Genomic DNA, 18,559 nt, shown 5'->3' on the forward strand with positions numbered 1-18,559 from the left:
CAGATTTGGGCGGGGCCTATTGTTTGGACTCACAGTATGGGATCCATTTCTAAATGGCCTGATGATAGCAGAACCACAAAACCAAGAGTGAAGGGATCACTGGAAAGCGTCAATCACTCTAAGGGGGAAAAGGTTTTCCAGGCCTGAGAGTTGTGGCTGACTTGAATGAAGCTCCTGACATAACGTGACCGTGGTGGGCAGAAAGGGGGACGGACAGGGAGACCCGGAGCACATGGAAAGGGTTGCCCTAGCAGCAAACCCCGGATCTGCCCATGTGGACTCCGTTCATGGGTGAGAAAGGACCCCCATGGGAGCAAAGGAGCACCCAGCCTGCCTGAAGGGTACACCCCCTTTATGGGCCGTCAAACCAGATGCCAGATAACATGCAAACCATACAACCACTTCCTCTGCTCTGTCATTGTGATCATCTTCCTTTGGAGTCTGCTTTAAGAGAGAATATGCTGTTCAGGCCAATGCAAATACTTAGTCTGTGGGACAGCTATATTTTTCATGATAAATTACCAAGATGACATTCACTCTCAGCATGAATTACCTCGAGGGCTCTGATGAGATGCTTTCTGGACTAGGCAGTGCAAAAGCCAGACCCCAGACCTTTGTAACCCCCACCCCCAGGGTAAATACCTCTGCGAGACTTCATGAAGGCTGGCCAGCTAGTCCCAGCTGAGGATCCGCGGCAGTGCTGCTCAGCCCTGGCTGTGCACAACATCCGTGCGTAAGAGGATGTGGACACCCAGCCTCACCCCAGCCCAGTTAAAATCAGAGTCTTTAAGAAGTGAGCCGGAACAACAGCTTTTCTTAAAAGCTTCCCAGAAGATTCTAGTGAGCAGCAAAAGTCGAGAACCATGGGCTTAGTGTACCTAACAGATGGAGCCCTCAGATGCTGGAACCTATGTGAACAGTCTTCGGTTTTGTATTAGGCTAATAAGCACTTGTAACATTATTAGTTACCATATACTGAGGGCCTAATATGTGCTAAGCACTGTTATATACTTCCACATTCAGTATGTGAAGACATAAAAACAACTCTGTACAGTGGCTATTGTTACCCCATTTCAAAATGTTTTATTTTAAGAAAACAGGCTCAGAAAGATTAAGTAACTTGAAACAAAATTTGCACAGCTGATTAAGCAGAGAAACTAGTATCTAAATCCAGCCTCCGATTCCAAAAGTCTAAACTTTTCCACTATGTGTGTTGTCTTTTAGCCTTTAATAATTGCAGAAACTATGAGTGAGATGTTGGGATCAGTACTACATCTTCCTAAACTTTCATCCGTAGGAAATCCGGATTGGGAAGCCTGCTCCTCCAGAGGCTATCAGCGTGTGGACACCTGCCTGTGCTTAAGAGGTCCAATCATTTATTATCGTAATCTAATTTTGTAGAACATCAAACTAGAGAATAATTTCGGGCTAAATTGCATTTGTGTTTTAATCAAGAGGCCGACGTTATTGATTATGTAATAAGCCATTCTCTCTGTTTGTTTTCATCCTTAAGAAAACAATAACTTCTTCATTAAACTCACTCTGACCCTATTTTGGAGACTTATTGCTGTGCCTGAATCCGACAAGACTCATGCATAGAAAAGCAGAATTAGATGCATAAAATACCAAGAGAGAGAGAGAACCTCTAATTGCAAAAGTAACTCCTGAGGTACAAAGAATCTACGGCATCACCCCGAAAGCACTTGCGGGGAGAAGCCTCCCTTCTCTCCTCACACCCCCAAGTGGATGACCCTGTGACTGAGTCATTAGAGGGCTGGCCAAGTGAGCTCCTGATTCCATCACTGCTGGAGACTGAAGAGCTTGGCTGAATTATCCAGACACGCTTCGTGTGGAACCCTGTGAAAGTCCTACATTGCTTATGAAGTTACCATCCTGTTATAAACTGAAGAAGGAGCCCTCAGCAGTCAATGACGAACAGTGTTGAGGGAAGGTGTCATCTGTCATATCAGTGCAGTGAGAGTCCTCATAAAAACACAGCTGGACATTTTCCTTAGCTTTACAAATCATCTTTCCATTTTGGTGCTCTTGGGGTTCTCCTCCACTGAACCTTGAAATGCTATTCCCTAGGAGCAATTGAGAAATCCAATGTTTAGCACTGTTTTTCAAGTGTCATAGGAGGTTCATAAAGATGTGCTGAGTTAAAGAGATGGGGGAAGGAAGTGCTATAACCTCAGCACCTCGGTAGGGATTTTTTTATACCTTCAGTGCATTCATCTTACATAAATCTCACAATTCCCAAACAAGGAAATTGAGTTCCAGAGAGTACACAGCTAATAAGTGATGTGGCCAATTTTCAATTCAGCTCTAACCTCAGCCTCATATGATTTCTCTGTACCACTTAAGAGTATCCCAAGAGAGGACCTCGTCTCTCCATAATGACAGGCCCAACCTTCGACCACTCCTCTCCCCGTGTAAGGTCTTGGGTTTGGCCCCTCCAGAGTCAATTTGACATTCAGCAAATATCCGTTCTGTTTTAGGGCACTGTGCCACATATCTCTGGGGCTGCCAGAGATATGCCCCAGTGTGGCCTGCCCTCAAGGAGGCTGAGCTTCATAGAGCAGCCCGGCTAGCCAAGCGCCAAGCCCAGCAGATCATGGGCGAGGGAAGAAAGCAACAGCTGCATCTCTGGCATGACAGAGAGGCCTCGAAGTATGCATAGAACCCGAATACATGGAAACGAGGGCAGGGAAATGGCACGCTCTAAGGCTCGGCAAGCAGAAGAGCTTGGGCAGTCTGTGCAGGCTCTACACTCCGAGCCTGGGTTCTCCTGGGTCCAGATCCTAGCTTCACCACTTTGTTAACAAGTAAGTTAACCCCTCCACACCTCTATGGACTCATCTATGAAATAAGAACCGATTCTGTCTAACTGCAAGGTGCAGGCCCTTTCCTCTATACCACTTACGAAAGCCTGGAGTTAAGGTGTACCCGCAAGAGTGCGCACTGTTGTTGTGAGGGTAAGACGAGATCATTCACATTCAGTGACAAGCCTGATTCCTGGCACTCAGAAAGCTCTCCATCAATATGCTATTATTTTGACTATTTGGGGGTACATCAAGCAGTCCAATTTGACCGGAGGATAGAACATGTGTAGAAGTAACTGCCCATCTCCAGCATGTAGCATGTCACTTGGTACATGTTGGGTGCTCGCTGTAACACAGTCCCTTAACCTCTGGAGGAAGGGTTAAGTGAGACGATGCACTCGAAAGCATCTGGTATGATGCCTGGCACGTGGCGGGTGGTCAGTAAATGCTCTGTGAATCTGAGTTCCTCTAGGGTCAACCCCAAGCCTTCTAGTCTTTTGGAAGCAAGATGGTACAAGTTTAGTGTTTCCCAATCTGGAATCTAACAAACATGTATGTTCCCTGGGATGCTACTAGTGTTCCATAGCAATAACAACAAAAATCAGTGCCTAAATATACTCCCTTCCGAAACATAATACCAGTAATCCAAGAAAACACTCAACATGCCTACATAGTCATCCTTATTACTTTTCAATAAGGTGAGTTAAGACATGAAAGATCATAGTGGATAAAACAGTATGGTCCCAAGAACAGAATCAGACAGACCGATAAAACTGAAGAGAGGGCTGGGTGCGGTGGCTCACGCCTGTAATCCCAGCACTTTGGGAGGCCGAGGCGGGCAGATCACCTGAGGTTGGGAGTTCAAGACCAGCCTGACCAACATGGAGAAACCCCTTCTCTACTAAAAAAAAATACAAAATTAGCCGGGCGTGGTGGCACGTGCCTGTAATCAGCTACTCAGGAGGCTGAGGCAGGAGAATCACTTGAACCCGGGAGGCAAAGGTTGCGGTGAGCTGAGATCACACCATTGCACTCCAGCCTGAGCAACAAGAGCAAAACTCCATCTAAAAAAAAAATAAACAAAACAAACAAACTGAAGAGAGGGCCCCGTCGTTACAAATCATATGGGATTTCAGTACATGACAGAGATAGCATTTCACACCAGTGGGGGAGAGGTTTTATTTGATGAATGACATTGGAACAACTGGCTAGCTGTTTGATTTCCTCTTTCACTTCTTTCATCAAATTTTCTGTGATGTGCACACAAAACAGACGTAATAATTTTTAAGTCACTTAAAAAACAAACCCAATGACTATTCAATTTTGCATTCAACAAAAAACTCGCGATGTTGAAGTCATAGAAGTAAAGCGACTGGTGTTTGGGATTTCCACTGAAGCAGCCCCCGCCTCATTCTCCACCTCCAACTCATTCCCACTTCAGGACTTCTCCACCTCCAACTCATTCCCACTTCAGGACTTCTCCACCTCCAACTCATTCCCACTTCAGGGCTTGTGCATTTGCACCCCTGTGCCCAGGACAATCCCCGCCTAGCTCCTGCACACTCACGCTTTCTCATTCTTCAAGTCCCACCCAAGGATTGCCTCTTCAGAGAGGCCTTCCCTGGTCACCCAATCTATAGCAGGCCTCCCCAGCATGGCCATCCTAGCACGTGGCCTTGTTCATTCCCTTCATACCTACCACGCCACCTAGTAAATTTGTCATTTGCCCCAGTAGGTCAGTTCCACGAGGGCAGGTGTCTCATTCCCTTCCTTATTGTCTGCAATTATGCTGAGCACAAATTAGGTGCCCAATAAATATTTATTCAATGAATCAATGAATGAATGGCCTTCTTATTTTAAATATCTGCCCTGAATATGACACTCTTTTTCAAGGAAGCTGACATTTTTTTTCTTTTAACCACAATAGAAGGCTCACAGATAATTCTGTTTTATTTTCAAATATCTACCCACCTGTGCTTGGTTTCTCTCTACTTTTTTTTTTTTTTTTTTTTTTTTTTTTTTTTGAGACAAAGTCTAGCTCTGTCGCCCAGGCTGGAGTGCAGTGGTGCGATCTTGGCTCACTGCAACCTCCGCCTCCCGGGTTCAAGCAATTCTCCTGCTTCAGCCTCCCAAGTAGCTGGGATTACAGGCACCCGCCACTATGCCTGGCTAATTTTTGTATTTTTCATAGAGATGGGGTTTCACTGTGTTGTCCAGGCTGGTCTCAAACTCCTGACCTCGCGATCTGCCCACCTCAGCCTCCCAAAGTGCTGAGATTACAAGCGTGAGCCACCACACCCGGCCGTTTATATCTTAAGTTAAAAAAATTTTGCTGGAGCACTACATTCATGTCTCTTTGGAAATGCACTGATTTGTAACTTCAGCAACTAATATGTTGGCTGATTCTATTTAATACTTCGACACCAAAAGATGACAGAGATTGCTTCCAAACCGCACTTTCTTTACTGACTCTCATGCATCCCTAACCTGCCAGTCCCACATTCAGGAGTTCATGGTGAAAGCCACAGGCAAGGGAGCCTCCCAACCAGTGTTCTGTCTAGAAAAGTTGCAGTGCTCATGTGTGCATGCGTGCACGTGTGTGTGTGTATTGCTTACTATATGCAAGGTAAGCACCCTCTCCCTGCTTCTATTTTCTGTGCCCATTGCAGCATCAGACCCAGAGACACTTACCTGCAGGTAGAATAATGGCATATGACCGTGAAACATCCTTACACAATGTGACCAAGGCCAGCATCTAAACCTGCTCCCAACACCTTTGACTGGTGGCACCTCCACAGCCTGGAATCCCTTCCCTGGTCTTTACTTCTTTCCTCAGTGCATTCTGTCCTGGCCCTTTTTATAACAGATATGCCCGAAAAGCTTTTACTAAATAAATATCCTCACGTGCTCTTTAGATGACAGGTCTCCTCCACGAGGTCCACTAGAGAAGAAATATGGCACTGAGTGTGGCGGCAGCAATCTTTCTTCCAGGCCACCTGTTCTTGCAGTGACCCTGACATCCCTTCCACCATGTCATGGCATACTTGTCCTTGGGTCTGGGCAGACCTTTGGGGCTGCCTTGACCAACCTACTGTGACAGATGTACTGCCATGTGACTTTGGAGGGGAGATCATAAAAGCGCCTTGCGCTTCTGCCTTGCTCATGCAGGATTCCAGCCACCATACTGTGAGGAAGCCCAAGTTATCCCATGTGGACAGATCACATGGAGAGGTATGTGTGAGACCACAGGCATAGGTAGTCTAGCCAACAGCTCAGACGAGATCCCAGCTGACAACCCACATCAACCTTCAGATGACCTGGACCCTGGCTATCGGGCTGTTCCCAGCCTTCGAGTCTTCTTACTTGGGGCCATGGATATTAAGGAGCAGAGACAAGCTGTTCCTGCTGTGTCCTGAACCAGAAAATTTATGAACATAGTAAAATGGTTATCATACACCATTAAATTTTAGTTTTTTAGGCAGCAATATTATGTGGAAAAATGATTTCAGTTCACAATCCCAGTTCCTAATTTCAAGATGCAGTCTAGATGTCCTATGAAACATCATGCTTTTATTTTTTTCTTTTAAATATTTATTTTTATTTTTCCATAAGTTATTGGGGTACAGGTGGTATTTGGTTATATAAGTTCTTCAGTGGTGATTTGTGAGATTTTGGTGTACCCATCACCCAAGCAGTATACACTGCATCATATTTGTAGTCTTTTATCCCTTGGCCTCTCCCACTCTTCCCCACAAGTCCCCAAAGTCCATTGTATCATTCTTATGCCTTTGTGTCCTCATAGCTTAGCTCCCACATATCGGTGAGAACATAGGACATTTGGTTTTCCATTCCTGAGTTACTTCACTTAGAATAATAGTCTCCAATCTCATCCAGGTCACTGCAAATGCTGTTAATTCATTCCTTTTTATGGCTGAGTACTATTCCATCATATATATGGATATATATGGATGAGATTGGAGACTATTATTCTAAGTGAAGTAACTCAGGAATGGAAAACCAAATGTCCTATATTCTCACCGATATATGGGAGCTAAGCTATGAGGACACAAAGGCATAAGAACGATACAATGGACTTTGGGGACTTGTGGGGAAGAGTGAGAGGGGGGCAAGGGATAAAAGACTACAAATATGGTGCTGTGTATACTGCTTGGGTGATGGGTACACATATATATATATATGATGGAGATATATATATGTGTGTGTGTGTGTATGATGGATATATATGTGTGTATATATGATGGATTATATATATGTATATATATGATGGATTATATATATGGAGATATATATATACACACACATATATATGGATATATATATACACACACACACATATATATGGATATATATACACACACACATATATATATGGATATATATATACACACACATATATATGGATATATATATACACACACATATATATGGATATATGGAATAAACCATAGCCACGGGCTATTATACATTTTCCCCTCCAAAATTAAGGTAGCAAGTTAATCCCCAATGTGGCAGTATCGAGAGGTGGGGCCTTTTAAGAGGTGATCAGATCATAAGAGCTCTGCCCTCATGAAAGGGTTAATCCATTCATGGGTTAATGGGTTATCACAGGAGTGGGACTGGTGGCTTAATAAGAAGAGGAAGAGCGACCTGAGCTAGCATGTGAGCACCCACAGCCCCCCACCAACTAAGTGCCCCTCACTAGGTGGTGCCCTTTGCTGCCTCAGGACCTGAGTCCCTGCCAGCAAGAAGGCTCTCACCAGAGGTACCCCCTTGACCTTGGACTTCCCAGCCTCCAGCCCCGCAAGAAACAAATTTCATTTCTTACAAATTACCCCTTTCAGATATTCTATTCTAAGGAATAGAAAATGGACTCATATGTCCACCAAATAAATAACCAATGTATGGAAAATTATACATCCATTAAGATGGATTCTAATGACATGGGGATGTAGTCATGCATTTACTTAATGTATTTTCCCCGAGCAACCCTCCATGTATGAGGAAAAAAAGCACAGTGGCTTTGGGAGTCAGAGGGCTTCCTGGGGCTGATTAGGAGGGAGCGGCTCACTGCTACATGGCTGGAACACACAGGACAGATGGAGGGAATGCAAATAAGAAGGCTTGCATTTCCTCCACACAAAAGTGATTTTTAAAAGGCAGCAAATTTAGAAAATCCAAAAAAGAAAAAAAAAATGATTAGGAGGAAACCTCATCACCTCCCCAACCAGCAAGAATCCCCAGAGATAATGTGTGTGGAAGAAGGAGGTGCTGGCAGTGGGGCCAGACTTCCCACCCGAGTGGGATGGGTTTGAGCCCTTTCTATGCATATGTCACAGGCCTGGTGCTTTCATCAGGACGGAGGGCTGGGGACACCCGGACACACACAATCGAGGGAAATTTACCAGCATGTCAGCACTGGCTGTCTGAGTTAATTACAGTTGCATTTTTTTCTTTATATCTTGTGTGTTCTAAATTATCTCTAATGAGATGCTTCTACCACACCAGGGAGAAAAAAGCAATGACAGGGACTGTAAAATAAAATTTAAATACCAGACCCTACAAACATGGAACGTGCAAAGGGCTGCAACTCCCTGCCTTCCCTCCCTTCACTTGCTCCCTGCTCCCCTTCCCAGGCAGCTCCTGGAAGGAGTGGTCAGCCCAGCTCTCCATTTCCTCTTGCCCACGCAGTCACATCTCTGCAATCTAGCTTGCGCTTCGCACCCCCACCCCCAGATCAACTGTGACCTCATTGTCAAATCCAAGGGACCTGTTTTTATCGTTATCCTGCGTGGCTGTCCAGCATCTGACCCTGTGGGCCACTCTCTTCCGGGTCTCTCCCTGCTGCCTTTTCTGTCTGCCTTGTGGGTTTCCTACTTGCACCTCCTCCGTGTTCCCCAGGACACCATCAGGGCCCCCTGTACACCTTAATCTACACACACTTCCTCTTCTAAATTAATGGTTTCAAATAGCAATGCCACACTAATGACTCCCAAGCCCATGGTTAGCGCTGCCCTCCCTGAACTCTTGCTCCACGTGTCCAACCACCTGCTGGGCATCTCCAGCAGGAGATAAGCTGAAGCTTGAGACATAAGCTGAAACCTGAAGGATGGCTGGGTTTTGAAACTAAGAAGTTGGGGTGGGGTGGGAGTGCTCCAGGCAGGAGAAATGACACGTGCACATGTTCAGTGGGGAGAGGGCTCACGCACATTGCCTTCCAGGGACTCAATCCAGCAGGAGCTCACCAAGTTCAAGATCAAACATTACCATTCCCCAACAGGAATTCACCCTCCCCTGTTCTCTAGGTGTAGGTGCTATTAACTAGTCACCCAAGCCAGAAATGAGAAGTCCAGTTACCCACTCGTTCATGTATTCATTTGCTATTCCTTAGGCACATGCAGACAAGATGCACACATTGCTCACAGCCCTGCCCTCACGATGCAGAATCCACTGAGGTAGGGAGGCTGTCTGCTGGTGGTGGTGTGAGGTCATGAGCTGGCAGCCGGGTCAACAGGCAGTCACATCTCAGTGTGGAGGTGCTGGGACGGAGGAAGTGCTGGGGCTGTGGAAACACTCAGGAGGGAATCAGGAAAGACTTTCTGAGGTGGTGACATAAGCTGAAACCTGAAGGATGGCTGGGTTTTCAAAGTAAGAAGTTGGGGTGGGGTGGGAGCTTTCCAGGCAGGAGAAATGACACATGCACATGGTTTAGCAGGGAGAGGGCTCATGCACAATGCATTCCAGGGACTGAGTCAGTATGGCAGACGCCCAGATTGTAGACAGGGTGAGGGTGTGTGTGCCTGAGAGAGACGAGACAGAGAGACCGAGAGACTGAGTGACAGAGGTGTTTAGGAGCTGAGCTCTCAGGGACCTGGTTAAAGAAAATGGATTTTGCTCAGAGGAACATGGAGTCACTGCAGTGTCTTAAGCCAGAGAGTTCTTTCAGCATCTATTCAATAAATGTGTACACTTTAAAAAGAGCCCTCAAATTTCACTGTGAGAATGTGTTTGTACAGGCCAAGCCTGCAGGCAGAAAGGCTGAGCAGGAGGCCCAGGTGACTAGCCTCACCAGGGCAATGGACGAGAGGTAAGACAGGTTCAGGAGAGTTTGCAGAGCCAGTCCTACTAACAGAACTTGCTCAATGTCTGAATGTCTGTGCAGGAGGAAGATGAAGGACTGAAGGAAGCTTTCCAGCCAATGACAGGTGCAATTGGGTGGATGATGGCACCGTGCAGGGTGAGGGAAGCTGCAGGAAGGTCAGTGTTGGGGCACGAAGTAGGTAGAGCAAGTTGAGTCTGGGGTGTCTGTGTCATAACTGGGTAAAACTGCACAGGGGACACAGCTGGAGACACAGGCCTGGGACCTGGGAGATCTGGGCTAGAGATAACGGTTTGGTAGGCATTGTCATCTGATGATAACTGAAGCCATGGGAGCGGACATGGTTGTTTCAGAAGAGTCTAAACAAAGCAAACTGCCTAGAACAGAGCCCTGCAGAACATCAACTTTTGTGGTTAAGAGCAGACTCCCTCCTGCTTACTTCCATGGCAAACTCTCCACCACGCCCTAGCCTGCCCTCAGTACCTGGAGTCCCGAGCCCCCACCTCCAACCCCAGTGCCTTCACCTTGTCCAGGTTCCTGTCCCTTCTCAATGGGATTCCTACTACCTTCTCAGGGGTCTTTCTCTTCCAGTCAGGCTCTCCTCTCCAATCTACCTCCTCTGCTGCCACTGAAATGACCTTACCAAAATGTCATCGTGAGAAATCAGTCATTAACATCCCTCAAAAGTTCCCTATGTCCATTTTAGGAAAATCCAGACTCCTTACCTGGATAAAAAGGGCCCTTGGGGATTAGAATCCTCCTTTTCTCGCCAAATATTGCCAAGTGTACTGTAGCCACATGAAACCTGTACTTCCCAGACGTGTGATGCTTGTGTGTGCCACCATGCCTTCTCATGGACTGTTTTCTTGAAACCCAGAATGCCACCCGCCTCCACCCTCTCTTTGATCTAAATAACCCTGACTTCTTGGAAGCTCAGTTCACGTGCTATTTCCCCTGAGGCCTTTTCTGCTCAGCAATATGATTTAGATGCCTTTTCCCGGCGTTCCTGCATCATCTTATTTATGCTCCCATTATGGCTCTCAACACTTTGTATCCCTGCAACTCATTACTGATTTGTGTTTCCTTCACCAAACTGCATATACAAAATCTCACTCAACTTGCTGTTCTTGGTAATTGAATGCAGTAGGCACTCAATAAATATGTGCTGAATAAACAGATAATTACTAACATTTACAGAGCACTTTCAACTAAATGCTCACTCATGGAATCCTCCTAACACTGAGCTAAGCAGGCATCCATAACGCTCTCTGATTCATAGATAAGGACACTGAGGCGCGGGTGCCCAGGATAACACCCGGAGTGGGGCTGGGGCATGAAGGTGGTCAGCCTCTAGAACCTGCACTCCTAACCACAGCAGGCTTCCTCTGGTAACTCCTTTCTCTGAACCCAAAGGACATTTTACATAGATTTTGTCTAGCCTTTAACAACAAAAACTCCTCTTCTACATTGGAAAGCTCCATGAGAATGGAAATTGCCTTAGGCATCTTTACATTCCTTGCAACAACTGATAACGATACTCTTCACATAATGCATGTTCAATAAATATCTGGGTAATTAGAGTTGGGTTTTAGCATATTTCTAGATGACACTATTTGGGGAATTATTGCCACGAACTGTGTGAGGTTAAGTTTCTCAGTTGAGTTTCACATCTTTCAAGATGGTATTACTTTAGCCATTTTACAAATGGGAAATGTGGGCTTAGGAGGGCTATGCAACTTGTTCAAGGTCATGAGGCTGTGAAGAGCTGGCTCACTGCCTACTTAAAGTGTGTATGCTTAGCTCAACATACAAAGGAGAAGGCATGGCCCGGCACAGTGGCTCACACCTGTAATCCCAGCGCTTTGGGAGGCTGAGGCCGAAGGATCACTTGAGGCCAGGAGTTTGAGACCCATCTGGGCAACATAGCGAGACCGCATCTCTACAAAAAATTTAAAAATTAGCCAGGCATCGTGGCATGTCTGTAGTTCCAGCTACTCAGGAGGCTGAGAGGCAGGACGATCACTTGAGCTTAGGAATTTGAGGTTGCAGTGAACCATGATCACACCACTGCACTGCAGCCTGGGCGACAGAGCAAGTCCCTGTCTCTAAGGGAAAAAAAAAAAAATTAAAAAATTAAATCAAATATAACAAAAGGAATGGCAGTAAACATGATCACCCAGGTGCAGTAGCTCAATGCCTGTAGTCCCAGCACTTTGGGAGGCCAAGGCAGGCGAATCGCTTGAGCCCGGGAGTTCAAGACCAGCCTGGGCAACAAAGTGAGACCCCATCTCTACAAAAAATAAAATAATTAGCCAGGTATGGTGGCAGTTGCCTGTAGTCCTAGCTACTCAGGAGGCTAAGGTGGGAGAATTGCTTAAGCCCCGAAGGTCAAGGCTGCAGTAAGCCATGATTGCACCACTGCAGTCCAGCCTGGGCGACAGAGTGAGACTCTGCCTCAAAAACAGAACAGTAATAATAATAATAATAAACACCTTATGGTCAACAAGTGATCACCAGTCCAGATCTAGATTGGTGCTGGGAAGGATGCCAATAGACCTGTGTCAGAGAAAGTGACACTGCCACAGATAACTCTGACGACAGAATTTCCTTAGAGAGCCTGGTAGCAAACCTAAACCCAAGGGGCTATCGCACCAGATGAGGCTGAAAGGCTGCACTCGAGTCATCTTACCTCCTGTTTGCCTGAAACATCTGCATCTATCACAGAGAGCAACATCCAGGTCAATTCCATTTGCTATTAGGCTGGCTTTAACCTATCTAGCAGTCAGTTCACTTCACAAAACTCTCCAAACATGTGCAAATTGCCCAGCAAATGAATTTTTTTTCTTGTCCTAAACCCTTTCAAGGGTTTTTAAGATGTGTCTTTCCATAAGTGAAAAGGAAATGTTTTCTGCTAGATCAAATGATACAGATGCAACTAGTTTCTGGCAGAAATTTTCAATAGCCACTCACCAGCACTCTTCAACATGAGGCTGTTAGTTTGGTTTTACCAGTGTGTCCTCAATTATCAAATGCCTCAGAATCACTATAGACTTTATAACACAGTTTGTGAGCACACCAAAAACAGAGTCTAATTAAGAATCCTAATAGCCATTTCAACTCCACCTAATCTCAAATCCTAATAACTAAGTTTTGCACATGTGGGATGTGGGATAGGCTAATAGGTATACCCTGGGCATGTGAATTCCAATTATTCTCATTCCATTACAGCTCCCAGAACTGCTGAGCAAGGTCAATTTATTAAAAGCGAATGCTGGTAAACTGTGGTACATCCATACCATGAAACACTCATGCCCCCAAAGCTGGTTCTCTTCCTAGATTCTCAGCGAAAGCCTCCTCCATTGACCTAGCTGTGCAAGCTAGGGAAGCGCAGGCATCCTCCCCTAGGAGTCCCTCCCATGGCTAAGGCTTGTCACCTTCTAAACTCTGCTCCACACCCAGCAGTATCTTCTACAAGGACTCGTCTCCCAACCCCTGCACACTGTGGCACAGGATCCTAAACCTCATCTCGATTTGTAACTTCACATGCGGAAAGGTAAATTAATGGAATTTCAAATCAGTTCTAATCAATAGTTTAATAGGTAGTAAAATACAGAGTACAAATAATGTGTAGAAATCCAGATACTGCGATGCCCCTACTTTGTGTTCATGATAGGAATTTGTTTTTTGCAGAAAATTTAAAAATACATGTGTTCAACAAACCAATTTAATCAAAATGCAACAACTGATGATTTTGGGGATGATAAACATATGTAGTATTGGGAAAATAAGTCAGATGCTTATTTGCAGCTGTTTTCTGAGGTTTCCATTACATCTAATGGAATAATAATCTATTATATCTAATGGAATAATAATCTATTCCATTGACATGAAATTTTATGTCTACTTTCCTCCTCATTCTATCATTTTTCCTTCTTAAATGTAAAACTTCAATAGGTTATAAATAACTAGCATCCAGTAAAAGTCCACCCACAAAAACATTCATTTTTGTAGCCTAAGAATATTGTTTGGAAAATGGTTTCTAACTGAAGGAAAAAGCTACCAGAAAAAAAAAAAAGTTCCAGCAACTAGTTTAAAAACAACACAATCATTGCATTTCTCATCTCAAAATGTGCAGACAGTATATTACTGTCTTGTTTCTGGGCCTGACAGTGGATACAGACTTTGTAATGACATGGCCAATACAGTGGTATTAAAATTCTATTTTATTCTCTATAATCTTGCTTACCTATGACCCAGTGTGCACTTCAAAGATTGATGATTAAAGATAGCACAGTCATGCAAGGTGAATAGACCATCTCTCAGTTACTTTTTAATGTAAGTCTTCTATCAAGCTAGTCACGATTCAGAGGTTCCTCAATCTGAAGAACCTGAATCTTCAAAGGAAGGTGTTTTGAGAGATGGTGGGAAGTGTTTTATTAATGCAGCATAGACTTACCCAACACCAGTACTGTCACTTTGATACCACCCCGCCTGCTCAAACTGAAGGTGATATAAACTTGACTGCCACTCTAAAATCTTCAGACTGGTGTTTTGTTCAACCCACCTCTGTTCTAGTCAGGAACTGGTGATGGGATAGTTGCCATCCTAATGACCAGTGGCAATGTAAATTCTCCCTATAGTGTGTTACAGCACTCTAGGTCCAGCTATTTTAAAGGACAAAGGACAGCATCATGCAGAACTAAATATGAGCCCTGGAATAGAAAATATGGGCCCAGGTCGGGCACGGTGGCTCACGCCAGCGTTTTGGGAGGCCCAGGCAGGTGGATCACATGGTCAGGAGTTCGAGACCAGCCTGGCCAACATGGTGAAACCCTGTCTCTACTAAAAATGCAAAAATGAGCCAGGCGCCTGTAATCCCAGCTACTCGGGAGGCTGAGACAGAACTGCTTGAATCCGGGAGGCAGAGGTTGCAGTGAGCCAAGATCATGCCACTGTAGCCCAATCTAGGTGACACAGAGCAAGACTCCATCTCGAAAAAAAAAAAAAAAATATATATATATATATATATAGGCTCAGGCACTAGCTTGGCCATTTACCAGTGACCTTGGGTAAGTTCCCCAGTCTTAGCTGCCTCACCTGGGAAGAAGCTTAAGGTTATCCTGCTCAACCTTCTAGCCCAGGGGTGTCCAATATTTTGGCGTCCCTGAGCCACACTGGAAGGACTGTCTTGGGCCACACATAAAATACACTAACAATAGCTGATGAGCTAAAAATTTTTTTAAAAGGTTCATGTATAAATCTCATAATGTTTTCAGAAAGTTGATGAATTTGTGTTGGGCCACATGTGGCCTACAGTCCATGGGCCGCGGGTTGCACAAGCTTGTTCCAGCCAGTGTTAAGAACCCCACCTACGAACAGTCTAATGACGTATGTTTGACACTTTATTTCTTAGTATGTCAGCTCCTCTCCCTGCTGAACAACCAGAAAGCTCTTACTTGTACTCAGTATGTGGCTCTCTGTCCTTTTCAATGCAGTCCCAATTCAACCCTAGAAGCAAAACATCCCCTAGACAGCAGCTCTTCAAACGCTGTATGAGAAGACAGGTGCTACACCCCGTGTAAGTTTTCCCTGAGCAATCCTGAAATGATTTGGTTTTCTGACAACTCTCCCCATGTCAGATCAACTCTGGCTTGGCAGAGACCTTACAGAAACACGTTAGAGAACTCCAGACGAATTGCATCCCAGGGAATTCTAATCACCAAAACCCAGCTGATCAGAATCACCGGGGAACTTCTGAAAACTAGTTTTCTCATCTGCAGTGGATCAAAATCTTCAGGGATCAATCTCAGGAATCAAAACATTCTACTAATCATCCAGATTTGATCAAATCAATATAGCGGCACTACTTAAGACAGTTTGGCTAATGGAAAGCAAGCAGGAGGTATGAGCTTTCCTCAGTTATGTTTTATACCACAGTTTAATTATATGGCAAATTGTTGAGAACAGGTTTTTGTTTTTCTTTTTTGAAATATGGTCTCACTCTGTCACCCAAGCTGGGTTGCAGTGGTGTGATAATAGCTCACTACAGTCTCAACCTCCTGGGCTCAAGCCTCCAAGTAGCTGAGACTACTGGTGCACACCACCACACCTGGCTAATTTTTTGTATTTTTGTAGAGACAAGGTCTCCCTGTGTTGCCCAGGCTGGTCTCGAACTCCTGGGCTTAAGCAATCCTCTTGCCTTGGCCTCCCAAAGTGCTGGGAATACAGGCATGGGCCACCACGCCTGGCCAGAACAGATGATTTTTAAAGGATCCAGTTATTTAGATGCATTATAACAGATGTATATGATACAAAATAGAGTAAAATCTTTTTCTCAGGAGTTGGGGCTCTACAGTGGCTGCCTCAGTGAGAATTCCTCAAGAGTAATTTAGGGCCTTTCCTTAGGGAAAGGAAAGGGGAAAATTTAGTTTGATGCAGTCTTAGAAATTCTATTACCCAACAGTATCATAAGTTAATATTCTTAAATTCCTATTATACTTAGTATTTCCAGTCCCTTTGACTGCTGTTGATTTCCAGATTCCCATTTTGGGCTGGACAATCTGACTGCATCCCTGCGATTTCACCAATACTTTCCTACTCTGCATTCCTCCCCCTACCCTGTAGAGTTGTATAAATATGTCCATTTATACAGCTGATTTTTCTAGGTTTCCTTTGATTCATTCTCATATGACAAATTCCTCAAGAGCAAAAACTAGGCCTTCAACTTTCCTAATAATGACTTACAGTAAGGATGGAAGTACTGGTTATTGCTAAAAAATCTTTTGATAGTCTCAAACTCTTTCAAAAAGTTGAAGAGGGTGGAACATTTCCTAACTCATTCTATGACAGCAGCATCACCCACACCAAAGCCTGACAAAGACACCACAAGAAATAAAAATTACAGACCAAGGTCTCTGATCAATATTGATGGAAAAATTGTCAACAAAATACTAGCAAGCTGAATTCAGCAGCGTACTAAAAGTATTATGCACAATAACCGAGTGGATTTATCCCTGGAATACAAGGATAGTTTCACATATGAAAAACACTATAATATATCACACTGATACAATAAAAAAAATGTCATCTACCAGGCGCAGTGGCTCACGCCTGTAATCCCAGCACTTTGGGAGGCCGAGGTGGGTGGATCACGAGGTCAGGATATCGAAACCATCCTGGCTAACATGGTGAAACCCCGTCTCTATTGAAAATACAAAAAATTAGCCAGGCGTGGTGGCGGGTGCCTGTAGTCCCAGCTACTTGGGAGGCTGAGGCAGGAGAATGGCGTGAACCCGGGAGGTGGAGCTTGCAGTGAGCCGAGATCACGCCACTGCACTCCAGCCTGGGCGACAGAGCAAGACTCTGTCTCAAAAAAAAAAAAGGGGGGATCATCTCAATTGATACGGAAAATTTGACAAAATTCAATACGCTTGATTTAAAAAAAAAGCCACACCCAAATTGAAATAGAAACATGATAAAGGCCATATATTAAATACCCACAGATAGTATCGTACTATGATAAAATACTAAAAGCTTCTCCTCTAAAACAAGAACAAGACAAGAATGCCTACTTCCACCACTTTTATTCAATGTAGTATTGAAAGTTCTAGCTAGAGCAATTAGGCAAAACAAGTAAATAAAGGTCATCCAAATTTGAAAACAGGCCAGGCGCGATGGCTCACGTCTGTAATCCCAGCACCTTGGGAGGCTGAGGCGGGTGGATCACCTGAGGTCAGGAGTTCGAGACCAGCCTGGGCAACATGGTCAAACCCCGTCTCTACTAAAAATACAAAAATCAGACAGGCATGGGGGCAGGCATCTGTAGTCCCAGCTACTAGGGAGGCTGAGGCAGGAGAATCGCTTGAACCTGGGAGGTGGAGGTTGCAGTGAGCTGAGATCATGCCACTGCACTCCAGCCTGGGCAACAGAGTGAGACTCCGTCTCAAAAAAAAAAAAAATTAAAAAAAATTTTTGAAAACAAAGAATTATCTGTTAGCAAATGGCATGATCTTATATGTAGAAAACCTTAAAGATTCCACACCAAAAAAAAAAAAAAACTAATAAAGCTAATAATTCAGCAAAGTTGCAGGACACAAAACCAACAAGCATCAGTTGCATTTCTATATACAATGAACAATCCTAAAAGGATTAAGAAAATAATCCCATTTATAATAGATCAATAATAAAATACTTAAAAAGACCTGTATGATAAAAACAACAAAACGTTGTTCAAAGAACTTAAAAACCTAAATAAATGGAAGGACATCAGTGTTCATAGATTAGACTTAAAATTGTTAAGTCAATTTAATCTTTGAAAATCCCACTGACAATTTTTGCATAAACAGAAAAACCTAAGATTCACATGAAACTTTGAGGGGCCTTAAGTAGCCAAAACGACCTTGAAAAAGAACAAAGTTGGAAGACTCATACTTCCTTACTTCAAAACTTACTACAAAGCTACATTAATCAAAACAGTGTGGTACTGGCTAAGCTCAGATATACAGACAAATGGGACAAAAGAGAGTCCTAAAATAAACCCTAGCATACATGGCCAACTGATTTTGGCACCTCATTCAGTGGGAAAAGGACAGTCTTTTCAGTAAGTGGTGCTGGGAACACT

General features: G+C 44.3%; 1 protein-coding gene across 1 annotated transcript in view; it reads right to left on the bottom strand.

Annotated features, from left to right (window-relative positions):
* Positions 1–1,058: 1,058 nt before the first annotated feature.
* USP12 (ubiquitin specific peptidase 12) overlaps positions 1,059–18,559 on the bottom strand; it is a 126,156-nt gene continuing 108,655 nt past the window's right edge. The window contains exon 8 of the mRNA XM_034936485.3: positions 1,059–2,084. Coding sequence (XP_034792376.1) covers positions 2,078–2,084 — 7 coding nt within the window. The 3' untranslated portion in view covers positions 1,059–2,077. The remainder of the gene's footprint in view (positions 2,085–18,559) is intronic.

The sequence above is a fragment of the Pan paniscus genome, chromosome 14 (genome assembly GCF_029289425.2).
Source record: "Pan paniscus chromosome 14, NHGRI_mPanPan1-v2.0_pri, whole genome shotgun sequence".
Taxonomy (NCBI): Eukaryota; Metazoa; Chordata; class Mammalia; order Primates; family Hominidae; genus Pan; species Pan paniscus.